The 19,998-nt window shown below is 33.0% G+C and overlaps 4 protein-coding genes across 7 annotated transcripts; 2 read left to right on the forward strand and 2 right to left on the reverse strand.

Moving 5' to 3' along the window:
* The first annotated feature begins 388 nt into the window (after positions 1 to 388).
* On the forward strand, positions 389 to 2,626 carry LOC101267742 (cytochrome b561 and DOMON domain-containing protein At3g25290). Its single transcript, XM_004247973.5, has 3 exons — positions 389 to 1,219; positions 1,397 to 1,645; positions 2,134 to 2,626. Exons 1-3 carry the CDS (start codon positions 596 to 598, stop codon positions 2,437 to 2,439), a joined length of 1,179 nt encoding a protein of 392 aa, XP_004248021.1. The 5' UTR covers positions 389 to 595; the 3' UTR covers positions 2,440 to 2,626.
* A 1,339-nt stretch (positions 2,627 to 3,965) lies between these two features.
* Positions 3,966 to 9,098, reverse strand: LOC101267450 (ras-related protein RABA5c). The gene is made up of 2 exons (XM_004247972.5): positions 8,647 to 9,098; positions 3,966 to 4,519 (listed from the first exon to the last, which is right to left on the reverse strand). The coding sequence occupies exons 1-2, from the start codon at positions 8,978 to 8,980 to the stop codon at positions 4,203 to 4,205; spliced, it is 651 nt and encodes a 216-aa protein (XP_004248020.1). The 5' UTR covers positions 8,981 to 9,098; the 3' UTR covers positions 3,966 to 4,202.
* A 130-nt stretch (positions 9,099 to 9,228) lies between these two features.
* LOC101267163 (uncharacterized) lies at positions 9,229 to 14,708 on the forward strand. 2 transcript variants are annotated; one of them, XM_004247971.5, is made up of 10 exons: positions 9,229 to 10,960; positions 11,932 to 12,091; positions 12,273 to 12,334; positions 12,757 to 12,916; positions 13,029 to 13,149; positions 13,527 to 13,608; positions 13,713 to 13,816; positions 14,027 to 14,105; positions 14,196 to 14,246; positions 14,326 to 14,708. In XM_004247971.5, the coding sequence occupies exons 1-10, from the start codon at positions 10,691 to 10,693 to the stop codon at positions 14,407 to 14,409; spliced, it is 1,173 nt and encodes a 390-aa protein (XP_004248019.1). In that variant the 5' UTR covers positions 9,229 to 10,690; the 3' UTR covers positions 14,410 to 14,708. The 2 variants fall into 2 exon arrangements, with proteins under 2 accessions (XP_004248019.1, XP_010326951.1); XM_010328649.4 differs by having other exon boundaries at positions 10,553 to 10,960; positions 11,926 to 12,091.
* A 72-nt stretch (positions 14,709 to 14,780) lies between these two features.
* Positions 14,781 to 18,619, reverse strand: LOC101266869 (transcription termination factor MTERF15, mitochondrial). Of its 3 annotated transcripts, none has more exons than XM_019215695.3 (3): positions 18,484 to 18,619; positions 15,785 to 17,333; positions 14,781 to 15,180 (listed from the first exon to the last, which is right to left on the reverse strand). In XM_019215695.3, the coding sequence occupies exon 2, from the start codon at positions 17,242 to 17,244 to the stop codon at positions 15,859 to 15,861; it is 1,386 nt and encodes a 461-aa protein (XP_019071240.1). In that variant the 5' UTR covers positions 17,245 to 17,333; positions 18,484 to 18,619; the 3' UTR covers positions 14,781 to 15,180; positions 15,785 to 15,858. The 3 variants fall into 3 exon arrangements, with proteins under 3 accessions (XP_019071240.1, XP_010326950.1, XP_010326949.1); XM_010328648.4 differs by having other exon boundaries at positions 18,385 to 18,491; XM_010328647.4 differs by lacking the exon at positions 18,484 to 18,619 and having other exon boundaries at positions 15,785 to 18,109.
* Positions 18,620 to 19,998: the final 1,379 nt, after the last annotated feature.

Here is a 19,998-nt window from a genome sequence, read left to right on the forward strand (position 1 = left end):
AAATCATGTTACTTTACATAGCATGGGAATCTTATTATTATGTCAACAATTGGAAAATAAAAGAAAAAAAGTTATCGGGTGAAGAGAAATGATAATATTAAATACCTAAATACTTGAAAAGAATAATAAAACGGGATAGTAATATAAATGCTACTCATAACTTAAAAATCCAATTTTACCTTTCATTTCTTAAAGCAAGAAAAAAAGACAAAAAGAAAAAAAAAAATTTAATCATGTCTACTCAGCCTCGTTCACGTAAAATTAATAAATGTATGTCACATAGCTCTGTATATACACTTTTGATACTTCACGATGGTTAATTACTATGCATTCACATCTCGTCAAATCACTCCACTAGTATAAGTTTACCAAATTTGATATAAACAACATATACGAATACCGATTTATAAGTGTCACACTCCAAAATCCCATTTGCTACTACATATAAGGCTACAAAATGCCTTTATGTCTCTTTAACTTATTCCACCTCAACACTATATCTCTCACAAGTAGTAGTTGGTTACCACTAGTTCTTATCATTTTCCCAAAATAAAATTGAAATTTCAAGATTCCAAATATTTCAAGAACATTAGACATGGGATTATATGAATCATGTTGTGTTATAGTCCTATATTTTATGTTCTTACTTTTGAATCCTCAATTTTCATGTTCCATGTCATGTACAACACAAAAGTTCACCAGCAACAAATTGTATGAACATTGCAATGACTTGCCACATTTGAATTGTTACCTTCATTGGACTTACAATCCAAAAATTTCTTCTTTAAATTTAGCATTTGCAGCTACTCCTACTAAGCCTAATGGATGGATTTCATGGGGAATCAATCCAAATGGGACGGGAATGATTGGTACACAATCGTTGATCGCGTTTAAAAATCTCAACGATACTATAGTTGTGAAAACCTTCAAGTTGAACTCGTATAAGTCTATCGTGGAAGGGGAACTTGAGTATCGCGTTTCGAATATGCAAGCAATGTATAGTAATGAGCTGATGGTAATTTTTGCTAGTGTTGAATTACCTAAAGGAATGAAAGAGTTGAATCAAGTATGGCAAGTTGGAAGTTTAGTGTTAAATGGGACATTTCCAGGAATTCATGATTTTCAAATTGAAAATTTGAATTCAAAAGGAAAACTTGATTTGATGAAAGGAAAAAATGTTAATAATGGTCTTGAGGATACTATGGTCAAGAATAGAAATGTAAGTTTTTTCAGTTAATACCCTTTATTTTAAGATAATCCGTTTTATCAGATATACATGTTGCTTCTCATCATCAGCGAGGTATCAAATAGAAAAATGTTTTTGACAAATGAATACCTATTTCATTTTTTTGAATATATATTTTTTTCTTCTAATATATGATTTTTGGTGGAACAGATTCATGGAATTTTAAATGTTGTGAGTTGGGGAATTTTATTTCCAATTGGTATTATGATCGCAAGGTATCTAAGAACATTTTTGGATCCAATATGGTTTTATGTTCATGTGACTTGTCAAATATCATCTTATATTATTGGAGTTTCTGGTTGGGCCACTGGTCTAAAACTTGGAAGCCAATCCAAAGGAATTATTTACAATTCTCATAGAGATTTTGGTATTGCCTTGTTTTGTCTTGCAACTCTACAGGTATTTTCCTAAATCCCCAATGATTCTTTTTCGACGTTTACGCTATATATATCGTCAGTCAAGTCACAAAACTCCCGAATATATCATAATAATCTTAAAAGTAAGTTGCTAATAAGTTCGTTAATATCATCCACCTCCAATCTTAATTGTGTTTTCAACTCGCAAGATATATAAAAAAATATCAGAGTTGCTAGGAAGTTTAAAAAAGGAACAGGAAAAGTACCATGATATATATATATAGTGTAAGAAAATTACAAATTAAAAAGGTGTATATAGCCAACTATTACACCAACACCTAATTGTGTTTGTTCACGTTTAAACAAATGAGAAAAAATTACCTAGCTTTATTGGATTCATATATAATCATGATCTTACATACTTTTCGTTCACTTGTTAGGTCATATATCGTCATGTGCTTAGATGTTTGTATTCTGCAAAATTGATGCTAATTTATTTTTATTTTTTCCTCCAAAATTATGAAAATGTAGGTGTTTGCAATATTTCTGAGGCCAAAGAAGGAACACAAATACAGATTTTATTGGAATATGTATCATCATGGAGTTGGATATGGTGTACTTGTTCTAGGTATCATTAATGTATTTAAAGGTCTTGAAATTTTACAACCACAAAGCAAATGGAAATTGGCTTATATTATTTTCCTATCAATTATTGGAGGAATTGCTCTTATTTTAGAAGCAATTACTTGGATAATTGTACTTAAAAGGAAGCCTAGAAAATCAAATAACAAACTTCATGATGGACAAAATGGAAGACAACAACCTCTCACTTCTTGAAGTTATTATTGAGTTTTATTTTTTCATATATATATATATTTGTTTTTCTATGGTTGGGTTGAATTTATTTTAATAATTTTCTTCTTGTTTAGAATCCATACTCTTATGAGAGTATTGTTGTTGTATTGCTTCATTTTAGTATTTATATAGTAAGGAATATAAATATTGTTGCTATTCAAACAACAAATTATTTTCTTGTCCTTTCAAAGATAATTACGTATTTATTAAAGTGTTGTTCAACATTCTTGGCTATCAAATGCATTACATGTAAGAAACACTAACAAATTTCGAATCAAGAAAATTTAAAATCGAGACCTTTCGTTAGGAGTAAATTAATCTGAAACAAAAATTCCCCCACAACCCCATTTTATTTGACAAAATGAATAAATTATGGACAATTATCATAACTTAAAAAAACAAAAATTAAGAAAAGGAAGTGTTAGGTTAAAATAATGTCTATTTTAATTTAACCTAACAAGAAAGCCATGTGTACTCATGAGAATTGAGGTTTTAATTACTTTTCACTTTCTTGATAGTAGGAGACAATAATGTTTATTTGACAGTAAGAACCTTAATTAAATGGAAATTATTAAGTATGATTAAAGTAAAAGAAATAATTATAGTCCCTTGCATGCATAACAAGCAATGATTTCAGAAGCATTACTAATAGTAATAGGCAAACAATGCTCATTTACAGAGGTGGAGTCAAAAATTATAATTTTATAAATTTAAAATTTTAATTCTCTAAATATAAATTACGTATTAAATTCAACCGAACATATAGCTTAACTTAGACTTCGAAGAAGTGTAATTTTTGGATAAATTTTCAAAACGAAAAAATATTTCATAGCTAAATAACAGAAAGAACAGTTTTATTTATTGATGAATTAACGATAGGTTATCATATTCTAAAAAGAAACGAAAATAATTTTCATTTAGAAAAAGTGTAATGCCGAAAGATTTGGTCACGAGAAAATATTTATGGACCCATTATTAGTTAGCAACATAAACATATACTACAAGATATCACAAGGCTAATAAGTGAAATTAATTAACTTAATTATTGAAATCATTCCAAATTAAAGTAGAACTAGTGACCACTTGTGAATATTAACGTATTTTTCCTAACTATAGATATACTAATCACGGGAAAATATTTTAGATTAAAGCAAGTAATTACAAATTATGTTAGTTGTAACGGTTTAAATTTAACTATCATTATATTATTTGCTTGATAAATAAATCATTAACCTGATCAAATTTAAACGAATGCGATGAACTCATCTGTCATAAACTCAATTGAACGACACCTGTTTACATACAGCAAATTATAAAAGGGACCCAATTTGCTTAATGATTTAATGAAACTCATAATTATGTTATGACAAAAAATAAAAATCAAATAAAAGGAAAAAGTACAACTTCATGTGGAGATTAAAGAAGTCAAATATTGGTTGATAAAGTGAACTTGAAGTGCACAATTCAGACATGTAAACAACTTTCAAATAAAATACTTGAGAAACATGTAGTCTGCTAAAAATAAATATGTCTCCATAAAAAATAGTTCCTCGTACCTGATGTTTACATCGAATCAAACAATTTATCGTTTAAGAGTAATAAAACTTAAAAGTGAGAATACATATGCTCAATCAGAGTTAAGAGAGATTTATACAATTCACTGTGTTACTGAATTGAATGAATACTGAAAAATCTCTTAATCTTGAGCTAACAATAACAAAATGTATAACCAGTTAAGACATGGTTCATCTTGAGCAACAACTGCTCCAAGATCGTTTCGATCCTTCTCCGTCGTCTTTTACAAGGTTTACCCTGTTAATAGATAACTCTGCCTTGTAGGAATCCGAATTCAAGACCTTTCGACTGACATTGCTATAGATTTCACGGATAACAATCTCGAAAGCCTTATTAACGTTTGTAGAATCCAACGCGGATGTCTCCATGAAGAACAATCCTTCTGCTTCTGCAAGCTTCGCGCCTTCTTCAATACTAACGTCTCTAATGTTGTCCAAATCACATTTGTTTCCTACCAGCATCTTCGCGACTGTTGTATCACAATGGGCTGCATGGTTCATCAGATTTCAAAAGTTTAGTAATTCTGCTGCCTCAGACACATACATTATTATGTGAAATAGAACAAAAATCACGAGACTGACAGAAAGTTTCAACCGAAGTAGAGAATGGAAAATTCACTTGTTAGTTAGTAATGACTACATTCCCTTATATATACAGTTCGTGACGTCTTCAATTGTGCATCAAATTACGAATCAAAAGTAGAGGAGCTAGCATATAAACAATCATAATTTCTATTTGAACCAGCTGAGTACGTCTGCCCGAACCGATAGCAAATTAACTTGTCTTTCTAAATGTTTTTTACGGATTATATTAAATTCATAATGAAAATTCAATCTGCCTAATATTTTCTTTTTACTTAGACAACAGCAATAGAATCAAAGAAATGGCTAATTTGGACAGTCTGAAGTACACGTTTCAACACATTCGAGAAAGACTGTCCATCTTTAGCTACGCGCATTCGGGCTCAATACTGATATCCTATATCCCTTTTACTTCTTATTCTACCAAAAGGTTCAAGGAATTTCGCCACATGTTCGAGTGAAGATGCAGATCCAAGACAATTAAGTAGCAATGCTTGAACCATCAGTTCAAATGTTGCATATGCAAGCAATTAGACATTTTCCGTAGGCGAACAAAGAACATGCTATATTTACCCCAAAATTCCAAAAAAAAAAGAAGGGAATATTTAGGAACAAAAATTGGAGAGTAAGAGGCAAATAAAACATACACTACTAAAGCACCAAATATTATGCTCATATTAGAACTAATGGATCGACGATATTTCTTATAACAAGACACACAATATTCTTGAAAACTAGATCCTAGTTGCTCGGAGATGAAGACCCTCAAGAAATTCTAGGTATTTACCAATTGAACATTGACTAATTACAGAACAAAAAGCAATCTTTCACATGAACACCCAATACTAAGAAAATTCAAAATAAGTAGAATAGACACACATTTGCATTTTCCCCGTCTCATTTCCAACCTAAGTCCTAAGGTACAATTGAATACCACATTCTCAATTAAAGTCAAACTTTTCTATAAGAGGATGACTATTATAGAGAGATTTGAATGTAGATGTCAATATCAATGATCAAAATTAGAAACAAATTCATTTATCCTAATCTCTTAACAAAAATATTATGTATTTTCACCACATGTTACATTTCTAAGTCTCTTATTTTCCATGACATCTTTCTGTTTTTGCCCACTGGTTCTTCTCTCTACAAAAATAATAATAATATTCCTCCCGTTTTCCAAATGAAGCAGAAGAAAGACAGTGGTTCTCTCAGATGAGGTGCGATATTGCCGATATAGGGGTGTGAGGAAGATGTCATGGGAAAAGTGCGATATCAGAGATCAGTCAGAGAAGAAGCACTAGCTTGGAACAGTGGAACCTTTATTACATTAGAGAAAGCAGCAAGAGCTTATGATGCGGCGGCAAGGTTGTTTCGAGGCTAGAAGGCCGTCCCTAATTTTCCTGAGGATAACCACCATAACACCAAAGATTCTCAGATTTGAGAGGATATGATTGGAATAACTATTATTATCACCGACATTCTTAAGATTAAGCATCTTGAGAAACTCGTTGGTGTTTTGGAGGTTATCCTCAGGAAATTAGTTGATGACCTTGTAGCCAGAACAGCCTCACCTCCGCATCGTAAGCCCTAGCAGCTTTCTCTGGCGTATCGAAAGTCCCAAGCCAGTGGATACACCTCTGGCTGGGATCTCTGATCTCAGCCGTGTACTTCTACCATAACGTCTTCCTCAAACCCCAATAACGTACCTCATCTCGAAAGGACCACCGCCTTTCTTCCATATTAGGTGCAACGGAAGGATTTTTTTTTTGTATTTTTGTGTATATAGAAGAATCAGTAAGCAAAAACAGAAGAAGGAGAATGGTTTATATAGCTGCCTCTCAAGGGGAATTTATGTGGTCCACTTAATTACATGAAAATATAGTAAATTATTTTAAGTCCTGAAAATGACTTAGATTTCAACTTCAATATTTATTAGATTAGATATACATATTAAAGATTATTTTTCTTTAAGTTACAGAATCTGAATAATAATGTAAATAGATAATATAAGATTTATTCATTTATGTTACAGAATCTGAATAATAATGTATATAGATAATATAAGATTTTTTTAATTTATGCAGCAGAATCTGAATAATAGTAATGTATATAGAATAAATATAGCTGATCTTCAGGAATTTGAATATTTAGTTACCATAATCTTATTCTATTCATGTATTTATATCATTATACACTTTAAGTAATATACAAGTTATTCTTCATACCATATGAATTGCACGATATCCGAGTCAGGTCAATCCCCATTTGGGCTCCTGGTCTACAATGCGGTTGGGTTTGGAGGTGAAGGGGGTGTTAGAGTGGATAAAGTCCGACATTGGTTGGGGAATGGCCTGATGGTTTGTTTATATGGCCTTGACAATCTTTACAATTTACTTAACAAACCTTATGAATTAACTTCTTCTTTTTTTGAAATTGGTAAGGTTAACCTTATAAATTAACTTATTTCCATATAAAAAATGTTCTCTTTACTATATCAAAGACAATCTTAGTTAGCGGCATATTCATGTTTGACTTTGGGACGTGGGGAATGGTACATACATTTTTGTATCTTCCATTATCCGACTGTTGTTATCAAACTGCATGCCCCATTGTCTTCTTCTATTTTACAACTATACTTTGGTACGTTACTAATGTTCTCCTCCCAGAGTTGAGATACAATTAATTTGACATGTCATCTATACATCCATGTTAGCAATTGACAAATATGCAACACTGCTGAAACAATTTCAACCCTTAATGATAGCAGTTCAGATGAACCAACGTGAAATATAAGGATTATTCCTATCTTTTTGTAACTTGTGCGTTTTTCAACACATTTTGAAAGAAAAAAAAAGATCTTGCAATCTAAAGTTTGGTGAATTCTTGATATCATATCAGTTTTACTTCTTCCATAAAGTTCAAAGAACTTTGACACATCGCAGATGAAGATGCAGATCTAGTACATTGAACTAGCAATGCTACAGAATGTATAGTTAGCATGAAAAACATGTTCCATTTAATATAAAAATAATGAACAAGTAAGACGTACTAGTAAAACGCCAGTTTCACGAGAACTTATGGATCCACAACAATTGTGAAAATGATTTCTCATGGAGTTCATAAATTAGGTGAGCAAGAATTCTTGCCCTCATCTAAGACCTTGCTAACAATATGACATTTTGAAAGACATCATGGCATATTATCAAATTATATAATTAAATGTGACGTTTCTACGCGATTTCTTTTCATTTGTCCAAGCGAGTACCTAGAAGAGTCAATTGAGGTGCTTAACAAGCTAGCATGGTACATCACAGTGATACCTAGCAGAGTTAATGGAGGTGCATAACAAGCTAGTGTGAACATCACAGTTATAAAAAAAAGTTCCTTTGATTTGTTCTCATGTCTCTGTCGACATAATAGTTATCCTATAACTACGAAATGTTGTCGGGAGATAGTAGATACCTATAAAGAGTTAATCAAGGTACACAACAAGCTAACATGCACATCACCATTATAAAAAAAAGTTAATATCTTTCCTAGCACCCAAGGATATGACGTATTTCTCAATGAACTAATACATACAACATACACCATATCCAATATAATCCCACACGTGAGGTCTGGAAGTGCCCAATGAACTAAATTGAGATATAATAGGTGATTTCTTCTCATGCCTCGGATGACAAAGTTACGCTATAGCTACACTATATTGGTGGGAGGTAGCAAACATCTCGTCACGTTAATCTAGAACCACAAGCAAACTAACTCATACACCACGGTCAAAAACACACATAAAACATCCTTTTTTTTTAGTTTCATAACTGAACAATCAAATAGTTTCTATGTGCAAGTTTCCAACATGAACTAAACACACATCAACTATCAGTTGTCCCCTTTTACTACTTAAACCATAGTGATCTTTGTGTTTTGATAAGCAGTCAATGAATAGTACATCTAAAAAAACCAGCAAAAGTTTCAATCTTTGTTATAAAAACTAAAAAGGGGGTGGGGTGTATGAGAAAAAACTTACTATTGAGCTCATCAAGCCATCTAGTAACACTTTCAAAAGTACTCCTCCGACTTATATCATACACAAGGAGTGCACCAAAAGCACCACGATAATAAGCAGAAGTCACAGCTCTAAACCTTTCTTGTCCAGCAGTATCCCAAATCTGAGCTTTAACTTCTTTCCCATTAATTTCAAGAACTTGGGTCTGAAATTCAACTCCAATAGTAGCTTTAGAATGCAAATTAAACTCATCCCTTGCATATCTTGACAACAAATTTGATTTACCAACTGCTGAATCCCCTATTATTACAATCTTGAAAAGGTACTCTTCAACATCATCATCTGATGAATCCATTTCAAGTCAAAACTTTTTTTTAGTAGATTTTTTTTTTTTTTTGGGATGTTGAGAGAAAATGGAAGATGGGTTGTGGGAGAAAATTAAAAAAAAAAAAAAAAAGGAGAATTGATAACGAGTGGACCTTGAGCTACGGCATGTGTTGTTGCAATAATAATAGTAGTAATAAATTTTATGGCATTGTGCCAGGAAATGCGCCACTTTTTCCTCTTTTCTATGTTTTCCTTTTACCTAAGAAATGGGTTTTGATTTCACCGACAAAATTATTATTCTTCCTTTGATTTTATATTCAATCCTTCGATGGTTTCGATAACCGTGATTCGAAGAGTATAGAATGTATGTAATTTATTTGTATACGAGAAGGTGGATGGAGAGGATGTTGAGAGATTAGAAAAAATTAAGTTAAAGAAAGCATGATAAATAAATTTAGGAGGGAAAAAAGTAATTATTATAAAATAGTGTAATACTCAATATTTATGAGATATAATAATAGAAATCGAAGAATAAGAAACTATAAAAAAAAAATACTATAATTGATGATAAAGAGTGATAACCAAAATAACATTTTATTTCATACAATTATAATCTTTTACTTAAGGTTATATTTTCGATAAATTATAATCGTATCATACGCAAAGTAGTCAACATTTTGGATCCAATGCTTTTTTCACTCTACTTCCATTTCTCCAGAAATTATCCGTAGCCAACCTCGTTACAATTTTACTTTCTACATCTTATTTTTCATTGAAATTGATTCTATTGCCTAATATATTTTAATTTCCAATTCCAATTTTCTTTGTGTACCAACCACAATCATCTAATATTTTGATTTTTTTCACTTTCATATTCTAAACGTGAAAGTTTTAAATGGTTATTTATTTATTTTAAAAATAATTTAACTAGATTGCACTTGTGCATTACTCTCTAATTCTAAAGAACTACCTTATGAATGCAGTAAAGGTAGGGGGAAATGCAATTATTCACGCAATTTAAGTTTATTGAGGATAAAATTTTACCAAAAAAAAATAAGGTCGGAAATTAAATTAAATTGTTAGTAGATAATTGTACCCTTTTCTCATAAGTTTTATCTAAATTTCTCTTAATTAATAGTATTATTTAGTAATCACGTTATTCTTGTTTTATGTATATTATTGCATATTGTTTCACTTACATACTTTGTATCTTGTTATTTGGCATTTGTCATATTTTTATAATAGCATACTTTGAATTTTTCTTTTATATATCAAATTAAATATTAATTAAAACTAATTTTTTGATCCATAAAAATATGAGCGAATTTCATATATTATCCTCTTCAAACCTCATTTATACATGAACTTCTTTTACCACTTGCTTAATATTTAATGTCTACATTAAAGCTTCGAATTAAACATAATATTGGATTAATATGAATTAATTGAGCATATAGTTAGACATTTTTCAACAAGTGATTGACAATAAATTATCCAAATGATAGATGATGGGCCCACAAATGGGACCCACAGGATGACACATGGATGAACCAAAACATCTCAGAACAAATGTGTTCTTCTTCTTCACACGTCAGTCTCTACCCAAATCCACACAACCCAAATTTCCCAAAACCATGAAAAAAGCTTCCAATTCGCAAAACTAACTCCACCCCATCTCTCAAAATTCAATCTTTTTTCAATCTCTGTCCAAATCTTGATTATTAGATTAGTACTGATAATGTCTGTTGCAGCAATGGGCATAGTTTCAGGAGGCATTGGGTATCTTTCACAGTTGTTTACAAGTGATATAGCTGCTTCTACTCATCAGTTTTGTTGTTTTTCAGTGAATTCAAGCCCATTGCATATGAATTTTTCTAGGAGTGGTTGTTTGGTGAAAAGGGGTTCTTTGTTAAGCCCTAGAGTTTCAGTTTCTACTACTGGTAATGCTAAGATTGATGGAGTTGATGATCAGTTATCTTTGTCACCTGATGAGATCAAACCAGCTCGGGTGAGACCCTTTATTCGTATTTGCATTGTGAACATTTTGCAAATTTGCAACTTGAAAAATTTGAGTTTTTGAAGTTGGGATTTTTGGAATTTGAAGTTGTGTTTTAACATGCATTTCACTTGAAAAAAGTTTGAAATTTGAAGTTTTGTGATGGAAAGTCCCAAGAATCTTGAAAATATTTGAAGATCAGATTTTTGAATTGATCAAATTTCGTGGCCAAACAGATATTTGAATATATATTTTTTTGAAAGCTACTCCCAGGTCAAACGCTAGCTTAAGCCTTTATAGACTTCCTATATTGCTTGTGGATGGGTGTTAATTTTTTTAAAAGGACAGTCATTGATAAATGCAATTGTTTTCTCCATTATGATGCTCTCATGACGAACATCCTTTCATCATCTGAGTGGGTGGTTAAGCAGGGTTTACTTTGTTAATAAATACATCCAATGAATCAAGAGAATGCAGAAGAGTGGTAGACACAGCTGAATGGATAAAATAGATTGACTTGGACTGCGGTTGGATTAGCGGAGTTAGAATTGAGAGGTCTTGGAGTGAACTTGTTAAAAGTCCCAGCATGTTGAATCTAAGGACTTTTTAAAAATAATCATGGTTCAGACAAAGTTTTGTTGGTTATGCAGTAGATATATCCAAGTAGTGTTGTTTAGGGCCTGATTATGGCTTCAGTTCCATATTACTTATGCAAATATCTTTGGAAAGATAAAATTCAGCTAGATCAAATGGATCCTGATATATATGTCATGTATCTTTGGAGTTTTTGAGCTGCAAGGTGATTGGCCTTCGCATTGGTGATGAATATATTCTAAAGATTTTACCATCTGTATTTCTTTTCATATTGCTGACTAACTTGATTCAGCACTATAATATATGCATTACCTTGTTCTACACTTCCCTTTAGATTATTGTGGTTTGAAGCGTATGTAATATAGTACTCCTTTACTACAAAGTATTAGAAGTCTGCTGATTGGAAAGCAGCAAGGACATACAGTGAGAGGGGACTGATATTTGAGGGCAAGGTTGAAGGCTTCAATGGTGGTGGTTTGCTGATTCGATTTTATTCTCTCGTGGGTTTTCTGCCCTTCCCACAGATGAGCCCTTATCACTCTTGTAAAGGTACTAAGTTCACCTTTACAGCTTATTTTTCGTTTCAAATCACCATTTTGTGCTGATCCTTGATATTTCTAAGCTTCATAGGTTGATTAATGTATCACATGTTTCTACATAGAAGTTATGGTAATATATGCATACTTACTGAGGGTTTATCTGTCTTTCTTGTTACCCTTACTTTTTGTAGAACCACAAAAGACTATTCAAGAGATTGCGAGGGACTTGACCGGTTCTGTCCTCTCTGTGAAGGTACTGATCCTCATTACTTCTTCTATTCTTGAACTTTTTCTCATCTAAAGTACAAACATTCCCCTATCATTGTAGAATTAGATGCCACATTATAATATCTAGTGCTTACGGGTTGCAAAATGTTGTAAAGTTTCAAGCAAGTAAAACTACATTTTTGTAGATCTCATATGATATAGCGACTTCTAACTTGCAGAGCAATCACAGGTTCTCTCATCATTTAAAAGAAAACGTATCCCGTCTTTACACTGAAACTTAATGCACAAATTTTTTTGCCCACTAACCAACTTCGATTTCAATTACCAATTTTTCTCCCCAATAGATCTTAGAACTAAGAAATGTTTAGTGTTACTGAAGTTAATTGTGTTCTTCCTCTACTTTCCTTTATGATTCCAACATCAGTTAACCTTCGAGACTACTGTCAGGTAATCCAAGCTGATGAGGACAGACGAAGATTGATATTCTCTGAAAAGGAAGCTAGCTGGTTGAAGTTTTCTAATAAAATAAATGTAGGTGATACTTATCAAGCAAAGGTCGGTTCAGTTGAGGATTATGGTGCTTTTGTTCATCTACGCTTCCCAGATGGTACTTTCTTAAGAGACAGACTTGCCTGTTGGGTCGTATTTTAAGCCTGACTACTCGGGTTACTCATTTCAATCTCCGTGTCAACTAATTTCTATTTTACCATGTGATGTAGGATCTTATCATCTCACTGGGCTTGTCCATGTCTCAGAAGTGTCTTGGGATTTAGTTCATGATGTCAGAGACATCCTCACAGAAGGAGACGATGTGAGGGTTAAAATCATAAATATTGACAGGTAATTTTCTCATAATCGTGCTTATATGGACGTGTCCTCTAATACCATTAGCAGATTCTTCTTTATAGTTCAAACAGATCACCTGTTGGCTTAGAAAGATGGATGGCCATTTTTTTAATCATGTATATGGGAAACTTCTTAGCCATAAAATGATCTGCGATACTCACTCTCTACCTTTGTGATTCGTCGAAATAACTTTTTCTTTTACTATGGTGAATCGAACCACAATGTATTTGAAAAAAATTCAATATTTTTTTCTACAAAACAAAGAACTACTCCATCTGCAATGTAATGAACAATAAGGCAGTGATTGTTTTGCTTATTTATATTTATATTTTCTCCGGTCACTTCCCATAATAAGTGAGAACACATTACAGGGAAAAATCTAGGATTACCTTGTCAATTAAACAATTGGAGGAAGATCCTCTGCTGGAAACTCTGGATAAAGTAATTCATAAGGTGAGCCATGCAAATGGTCCAATTTCATGTTTGCCTCCTTCATTAAACCTAAATTTTGCTAAAGATGCATAATACTGTTACTGACAAATGCCACACTTTTGCAGGATGCATCCGTCCATAAAAATTCCTTGGATTCGAATGGCAGCTTGGTTATTGAGCCTCTTCCCGGGCTTGAAACAATAATTGAGGAATTAATGCAAGAAGACGGGTATGATTGAAGTTTAATTTTTGACATAACGGAAGATTTCACTAGACCAGATAATTTCAGTTTTTCATATACTATTATGTTTACGGGACAATTGTATGTTCCATTATCTACACAAATGAAGCATGATGAACGATTATACATGGAAATTTTTTGGTTAATTCACATGATTATTGAAGCATACCTAACAAGTTCTGTTCTTTTGTTCAATAGCATATACGATATTCTAATCAGTCGACAAGGATTTGAGAAACGAGTTGTTTCACAGGACTTACAGCTTTGGTTGTCGAATGTAAGTTGTCAAACATAAACCATATATGATATGATTCACAGTATTCATGCACAATAGATTTCCAACCTTTTCTGTTATGTCATCTAATAGGCACCAGCTACTGGGGATCAGTTTACTCTACTTGCTCGGGCTGGAAGACAGGTTATCATCTTTTACCTCATACGTTTCCTTTTCTACAACGTCCCATACTAGTGAATCTGAAACGATTGTTAATGATCAGGTGCAAGAAATACAACTGACAACATCACTTGATCAAGAAGGAATAAAAAGGGCTCTGCAACGAGTCCTAGAACGTGTACCATGAGTCAAAATGCACGTACAACCCCAATCTAAAGTTAACGGAGAAGTTCAGATGGATCGTTATTTCAAGTTGTGCAGGCTTTGTACAGAACACTAAAACTACTTCAAAAAATGTATAAACAAACATGTTTAGAAACACATTTCTTCAGATATAGTTCCCAGAAGCTAAAACACATATGACTGCAACCCAGCAAATCATCTTAATAGACATGATAACATGAACTCATGCAACTTCTTGGTACATTGCTACCCATGTTAAACTTGATCAGTTATTTTTTTCGCGATTTTCCGTTGTTTCCAGAATTTGCAACTGCTTTCTTGTTAAATTTGTTCAAGGTTGAGGTCCTCTTATTATGCAGATGGTACAGATAGTGATTTTGTCTAACTGTACTTTTTATTACTATCAAGCATGAGTACTGTACATGAGCTGCTTAGTTCATACAGCATACAAGAAAACATAAACAAGTTGTTCACTATGTTTTACTCTTTACATTTTCTACGCGTCCAATTACCCCTCTGAACTAGCCGGGAATGGATTTATCACACCGTATGTGCTGACATGGCATAGAGAGTGATTACACTCTTACAACACCATGAGAGACTGTAAAAGAGCACTGCCTTGACCGATTACTGATGAAGGCCAGCCATTCTAAGTTCTGAGGTTTGGTCGAATAGGCCGATTGGATCTGATCATAGCTTCGAGTTCAGGTGCCTCCTGCAGCTAGCTAACTCACGTGCAGCTTCACCAAGATCAATTCCACAAATATCAGAAAGTCTGACAAGATGAAGAAATTTAGTTGTCAGCAAAATCCTGAATAACCCAAAAGAACACATTGAGATTTCAGATTTTCAAGAGGCACACTTGTATAAGATCATATATCAACAATCTGGAAATCTTCCTTTTCTCTACATAACAATCTATTGTTTTATCACGTGTACATTAGGTAGACCATCTACATCATACCCTTGGGATGCAACCCTTTCTCGGACCCTGCTAATGCAGGATGATTTGTGCACTGGGCTATCCCTTTTATTGTTTTGTTATCTATTGTTTTATAACTACTTCTAATGATACAAAGTGCAAACGAGGCCACAAATATGGAGATGCAGAAGACCATTAAAGCTGCAAACCAATGATGGCAAAACTGCTATATTATTATTATTCCCTGTAAGAGCTACCACTGCTGTCTGTAATATACATATTGAGATGATGCCCCACCATCTAAGAAATTCCAAATGTGTCACATAGCCAGCGTACAAGAAATTCCAAAAGAAAATATATAAGTAAAGGGATTGTAGAAAGATTGCATGCTGCTGCAACATGAAATTTTATAACAATTGAAAACTAAAAAGCATATGAATAAGGATGAGAAATGTACCTCGGAAAAGGATCTTCCAAGAGAATGCTATGTAGATGCAAGTTCGGGTAGAAATTAGAGGAAGAATCCATATTTCAAGCCAGCGAATCCATATACGACTTAATGTTCATTATATCTACTCTGGACTTTGGGTTATTTTGTGGTATGAAAAGCTTCCACATCCCCACTGGATGTTGACTTCTCGCTTCAGTATCTCTTGAAAATCTTGCATACATTGATTCACACTCTGGATAAGGCTTTACATATAGATTATAAAATTTCACTCTACTCGGTTTAATCAACTCTCTCAACCCCACCTCATCACCAAGTCCTCCTATTGATCTTAAGTGGTCAATTACCTTGAATCTTGGTAGAATATGTTTATCGAAATTCACCCCAAGGTACTCAGGAACTTCAACAAGACATTGAATATCAAATTTCATCACGTGCAACAAAAACTCAATCTTCCTCTCAACATCATCTAAGCTATAAAGTATCACTCTCGGCTCTTTCCATAACACAGAATAAGCATCCCTTAAGGTTATCCCGTGATTGCGCAAGCAATCAACCCTTAGTTTCACCTCATACCCAGCCTTAAAAGCCCCATCTTGAAAAATATCCTTCTTAATAGCTTCCCTACATTTCAAACTCTTAAGCAGCTCCAAACACCGCGATAACTCCCCAAATTCAAATGCAAGAATTCTAGGATCTCTCAGAAGCTGTTTCTTAACCACCTCCATGTTAAAACCCAGAGCTCTAAATTCATCAAGCAATCGTTTAAACTTATTTTGAAATCCATAGACCAAAACAGCCGGATAGACACGGAGAATGCGATCGAATTCAACATTGCCAATCCCAAAGGCATCAACGACAAATTCAAAACTGTCACGAACCTTGTCTGCAGACATCGTAATTACCATGGGATGCGTCTCCAAAACCTTATTTAGAGTAATATCACTAACCCCTAAATCCTTCAGACATTTCAAAGACCCCAAAACACAATCATAATCTAGTTCAAATTTCATTGAGACCTCCAGAATATTCCGAATAGCCAAGGAGGATAAATTGGACCCTTCTTCGAATCCTCGCATGCATCCTTCCCATTTCTTTATAGCATCATATTCTAGAACCCTGGGACAACTACTTATCATGGATACAAGGAATTCTTGAGATGGTTTCAAGGATAATAGAATCTTAAGGGAATTTTCAATTTTGGCGGGGTCTAGATTTAGTAAACGACGATTCTTCTTGAGAAAATTAGTAAGTTCTAGAGCTGGAAAACCATATTTTTTTAGAAGACATGACACTGCAATGAGATTTCTTTGGGGAGATTTTTCTTGGAATTGTAGAGGATATTGAACTTGAGATTTTCTTTTTACAGTTGTTGTGTTAGTGCAAAAACAGCGGAGACTTGGATTTGGAATTAGAGTAGAGGGATTAGAAAATGACATAAAAAAGATTCTGATACTCCTACTGGTCATGGTTTCAGCTGGTTAGTAAGTTTTAAAAGGTATCTGATCACCTATCCGCATTCAAACGCATTGATGGCCTAATGAACAACCCTCAAAATCTGAAAAAATTGATTAAAACACGTAAGTATAACTATGGTTCTAGTAAACTTCGTAAAGTAACAATTAACAGTCTCTCTGTGTGAGAAAATATAAACTGCACATTTAGCTACCCCGGAACATGTTTAAATTGTATCCTTCCACCCAGTTCTGCAGTTTAGTCGCATATTCTCTTAACACCACCCGCAACTAGGAATAGAAAATATTCCACTCAACTCACATGTAAGAATTGAATAAGTTGAAATATTCATTACTGTTATCTTGAAAGGCTTACTACCTCTTTAATTAGTAGCAAATAAGTGAAAAGGTTTCTTCTTTTCCTTTTCCTTTTCTCTCGCATTAACATAACTCGACTATAACTTACATTAAGGGGTGTCAAATTAATGGGGTTGAGCTGAAACTATGTCAGTTAAATGGGCTAAATCAACAAATGAGCATGTCGTAACCCGAAAAGATCCTCTTATCAGATTACTACTAGCTAACATCAGATAAGCACAACACAACACAACATTAGATGAGTACAACACACAAAAGATACTTCCAGTAAAACACGACAATACGACCACAGAATAACCAAATTAGTTCAGATTACACTAGCTTTTGGTCGAGCATTTTCAGATTCCATCTGCGATACGTTACAATCATATAACCTATAGATAAACTAGCAGCATAACCTTCAGAAAGCTAAATCCACTAAAATATACAAGGGGAAGGAAATTAAAGGATTAAAATACAGAATCATTGCCACCAAGTTTGAATCCTTACAAATTCAAATCCACAAAAATCAACAAGGCTAAGGAAGATAAGAAACAAATTACAAGACCCATTGCCACAAAGTTTGATTCTTTAGTAATTCAAGTGACTCAGCATAACCTTCAGAAAGCTAAATGCACAAAAATCAACAAGGGGAAAGAAAATCAAGAGATAAATTACAGAACCCATTACCACAAAGTTTGAATCTTTACTAATTCAAGTGACTTATCATAACCTCAAGAAAGCTAAATCCACAAAAATCAACAAGGGGCAGAAAAATCAAGAAACAAAGAGTATTACCCATTGCCGCAAAGTTTGAGTCTTTACTAATTCAAGTGACTTAAAACAAATTGCTAAAACCATAACTCAAAGATTTTAGGGATTGTTTATAAGAATTACCTGAAATCAGAAGAATCTTAGGAGAATGGCGATTACACTGTTAGGGCTTTTTACCATACAGAGTACCATCAACCTTTGAAAGCATTTTTTTAAGGCATAAAACACATTTTGTCAAATAATAAACAAAAATTTAGATGGTTAACTCGAGAGTTAAATTACTATAATATTCATAATTAAAAGTATTACTTCATTTTAATTGTTAAATTACTGTATTATTTGTAACTTTAAACAGTCCATTATATCTATATAAATAAAATATTTTTTTGAAAAGTTAGGTCATTTTCACAAAAATTTACACACCTAATTATTTATTTAAAATATAATTTTAATAAATTAGCTCGATATACATATACATACAACAAACTTATTGAGAGACTACTAACTCCACGTCCTGAACCACAAATGGTCCAACAAAAAAAGTATTGGAGGAGTCAGTTTAATTCTCCAAGAAACCTCTTTAGTTTGTTTTGCAGAATGAGGTACATTAAGTGTCACCAATTAAAAGTTTAAAATTTGAGCGTAAACTTAAACTTATACACTTATTTAAAAATTATTAAAATAAATTTAAAAAATTAATTGACTCTAAAAAATTTAATCGTATCATATAAATTAGATAGATCGAGCGAGGAGAGTATTAGGGTGGGGTTGGTACATAGTGCAACTTTGTCCAATGTGTTGTTTTTTTTGTTTTCTGTGCACATTGACAGGTTTTTGTCATTTCATGTTGATATTATATTATATGCTTTATAAACACAAAAATAGGGTATTTTTCATTCTGCTTTACGATTTCCTGCTATTCTTGGTGATTTTTTTTTTGGAATAAACTTTATGGGAAAGCTTGTGATTTTCCTTACTCCAAATAAGGCTAAAAACAAGAACTCCATTTGTGTGTCCTTAGTTTTCTTTCTTTATTGGCAAAAATTACTTTTAGGCTTTTCAAGATGTTGTTTTGCTTTTTAAGTTTAAAATATTAGATAAAACTATTTCTTAGACAAATTTTCTGAGATTCGCATATAATAATAGTTATCTATAGCTGCATTGCATTCGATTTCTCAGTATTTCAAGTCGTACATTCTCATATTCTGGCTTGACTTGCCAAACACACGAGTAAGTCAAGAATCTATCGATTTCATTGGTAAAATTACACTAAGTAGGTCGTTATGGTTGCCAAAACATATAAAAGGGCCAAAGAGTCATTACTAGCCCCACACAGTGCCAATTTTGTCATATGCTTTTAGTGACACAAGTCCAATTTTGGATTTTCTCTGAAGTGATGAAAACCTTCCACAAAACAACAGAAGCAGTCCAACTTATTCAACAGCACAGTATCTCACCAAATCAATTCATTCAGTCAGACAAATTGGTTTGCCACACACAATTTGTTTCACATACAAACAAGTCACCCATCTTTTTACAGTAACAAACAGCAGAGGAAAAATCACTCCAAGTATGAAAACATGTTAATAGAGAGCTTTACTCACACTCGATGTTAACAGTGATGACATAAACATTTCT

The sequence above is a fragment of the Solanum lycopersicum genome, chromosome 9, assembly GCF_036512215.1.
Source record: "Solanum lycopersicum chromosome 9, SLM_r2.1".
In the NCBI taxonomy this organism is placed as follows: domain Eukaryota; kingdom Viridiplantae; phylum Streptophyta; class Magnoliopsida; order Solanales; family Solanaceae; genus Solanum; species Solanum lycopersicum.

Bases quoted from the DNA above. Each gene is read 5' to 3' on its own strand.
- LOC101267742 (XM_004247973.5), top strand. From the start codon at position 596: ATGGGATTATATGAATCATGTTGTGTTATAGTCCTATATTTTATGTTC. The intron at 1,220-1,396 runs GTAAGTTTTTTC...TTGGTGGAACAG, and splicing joins CTATGGTCAAGAATAGAAAT to ATTCATGGAATTTTAAATGT. The intron at 1,646-2,133 runs GTATTTTCCTAA...ATGAAAATGTAG, and splicing joins TTTGTCTTGCAACTCTACAG to GTGTTTGCAATATTTCTGAG.
- LOC101267450 (XM_004247972.5), bottom strand. From the start codon at position 8,980: ATGGATTCATCAGATGATGATGTTGAAGAGTACCTTTTCAAGATTGTA. The intron at 4,520-8,646 runs GTAAGTTTTTTC...TGAACCATGCAG, and splicing joins ATGGCTTGATGAGCTCAATA to CCCATTGTGATACAACAGTC.
- LOC101267163 (XM_004247971.5), top strand. From the start codon at position 10,691: ATGTCTGTTGCAGCAATGGGCATAGTTTCAGGAGGCATTGGGTATCTT. The intron at 12,092-12,272 runs GTACTAAGTTCA...TACTTTTTGTAG, and splicing joins CCCTTATCACTCTTGTAAAG to AACCACAAAAGACTATTCAA. The intron at 12,917-13,028 runs GTACTTTCTTAA...CATGTGATGTAG, and splicing joins TCATCTACGCTTCCCAGATG to GATCTTATCATCTCACTGGG.
- LOC101266869 (XM_019215695.3), bottom strand. From the start codon at position 17,244: ATGACCAGTAGGAGTATCAGAATCTTTTTTATGTCATTTTCTAATCCC.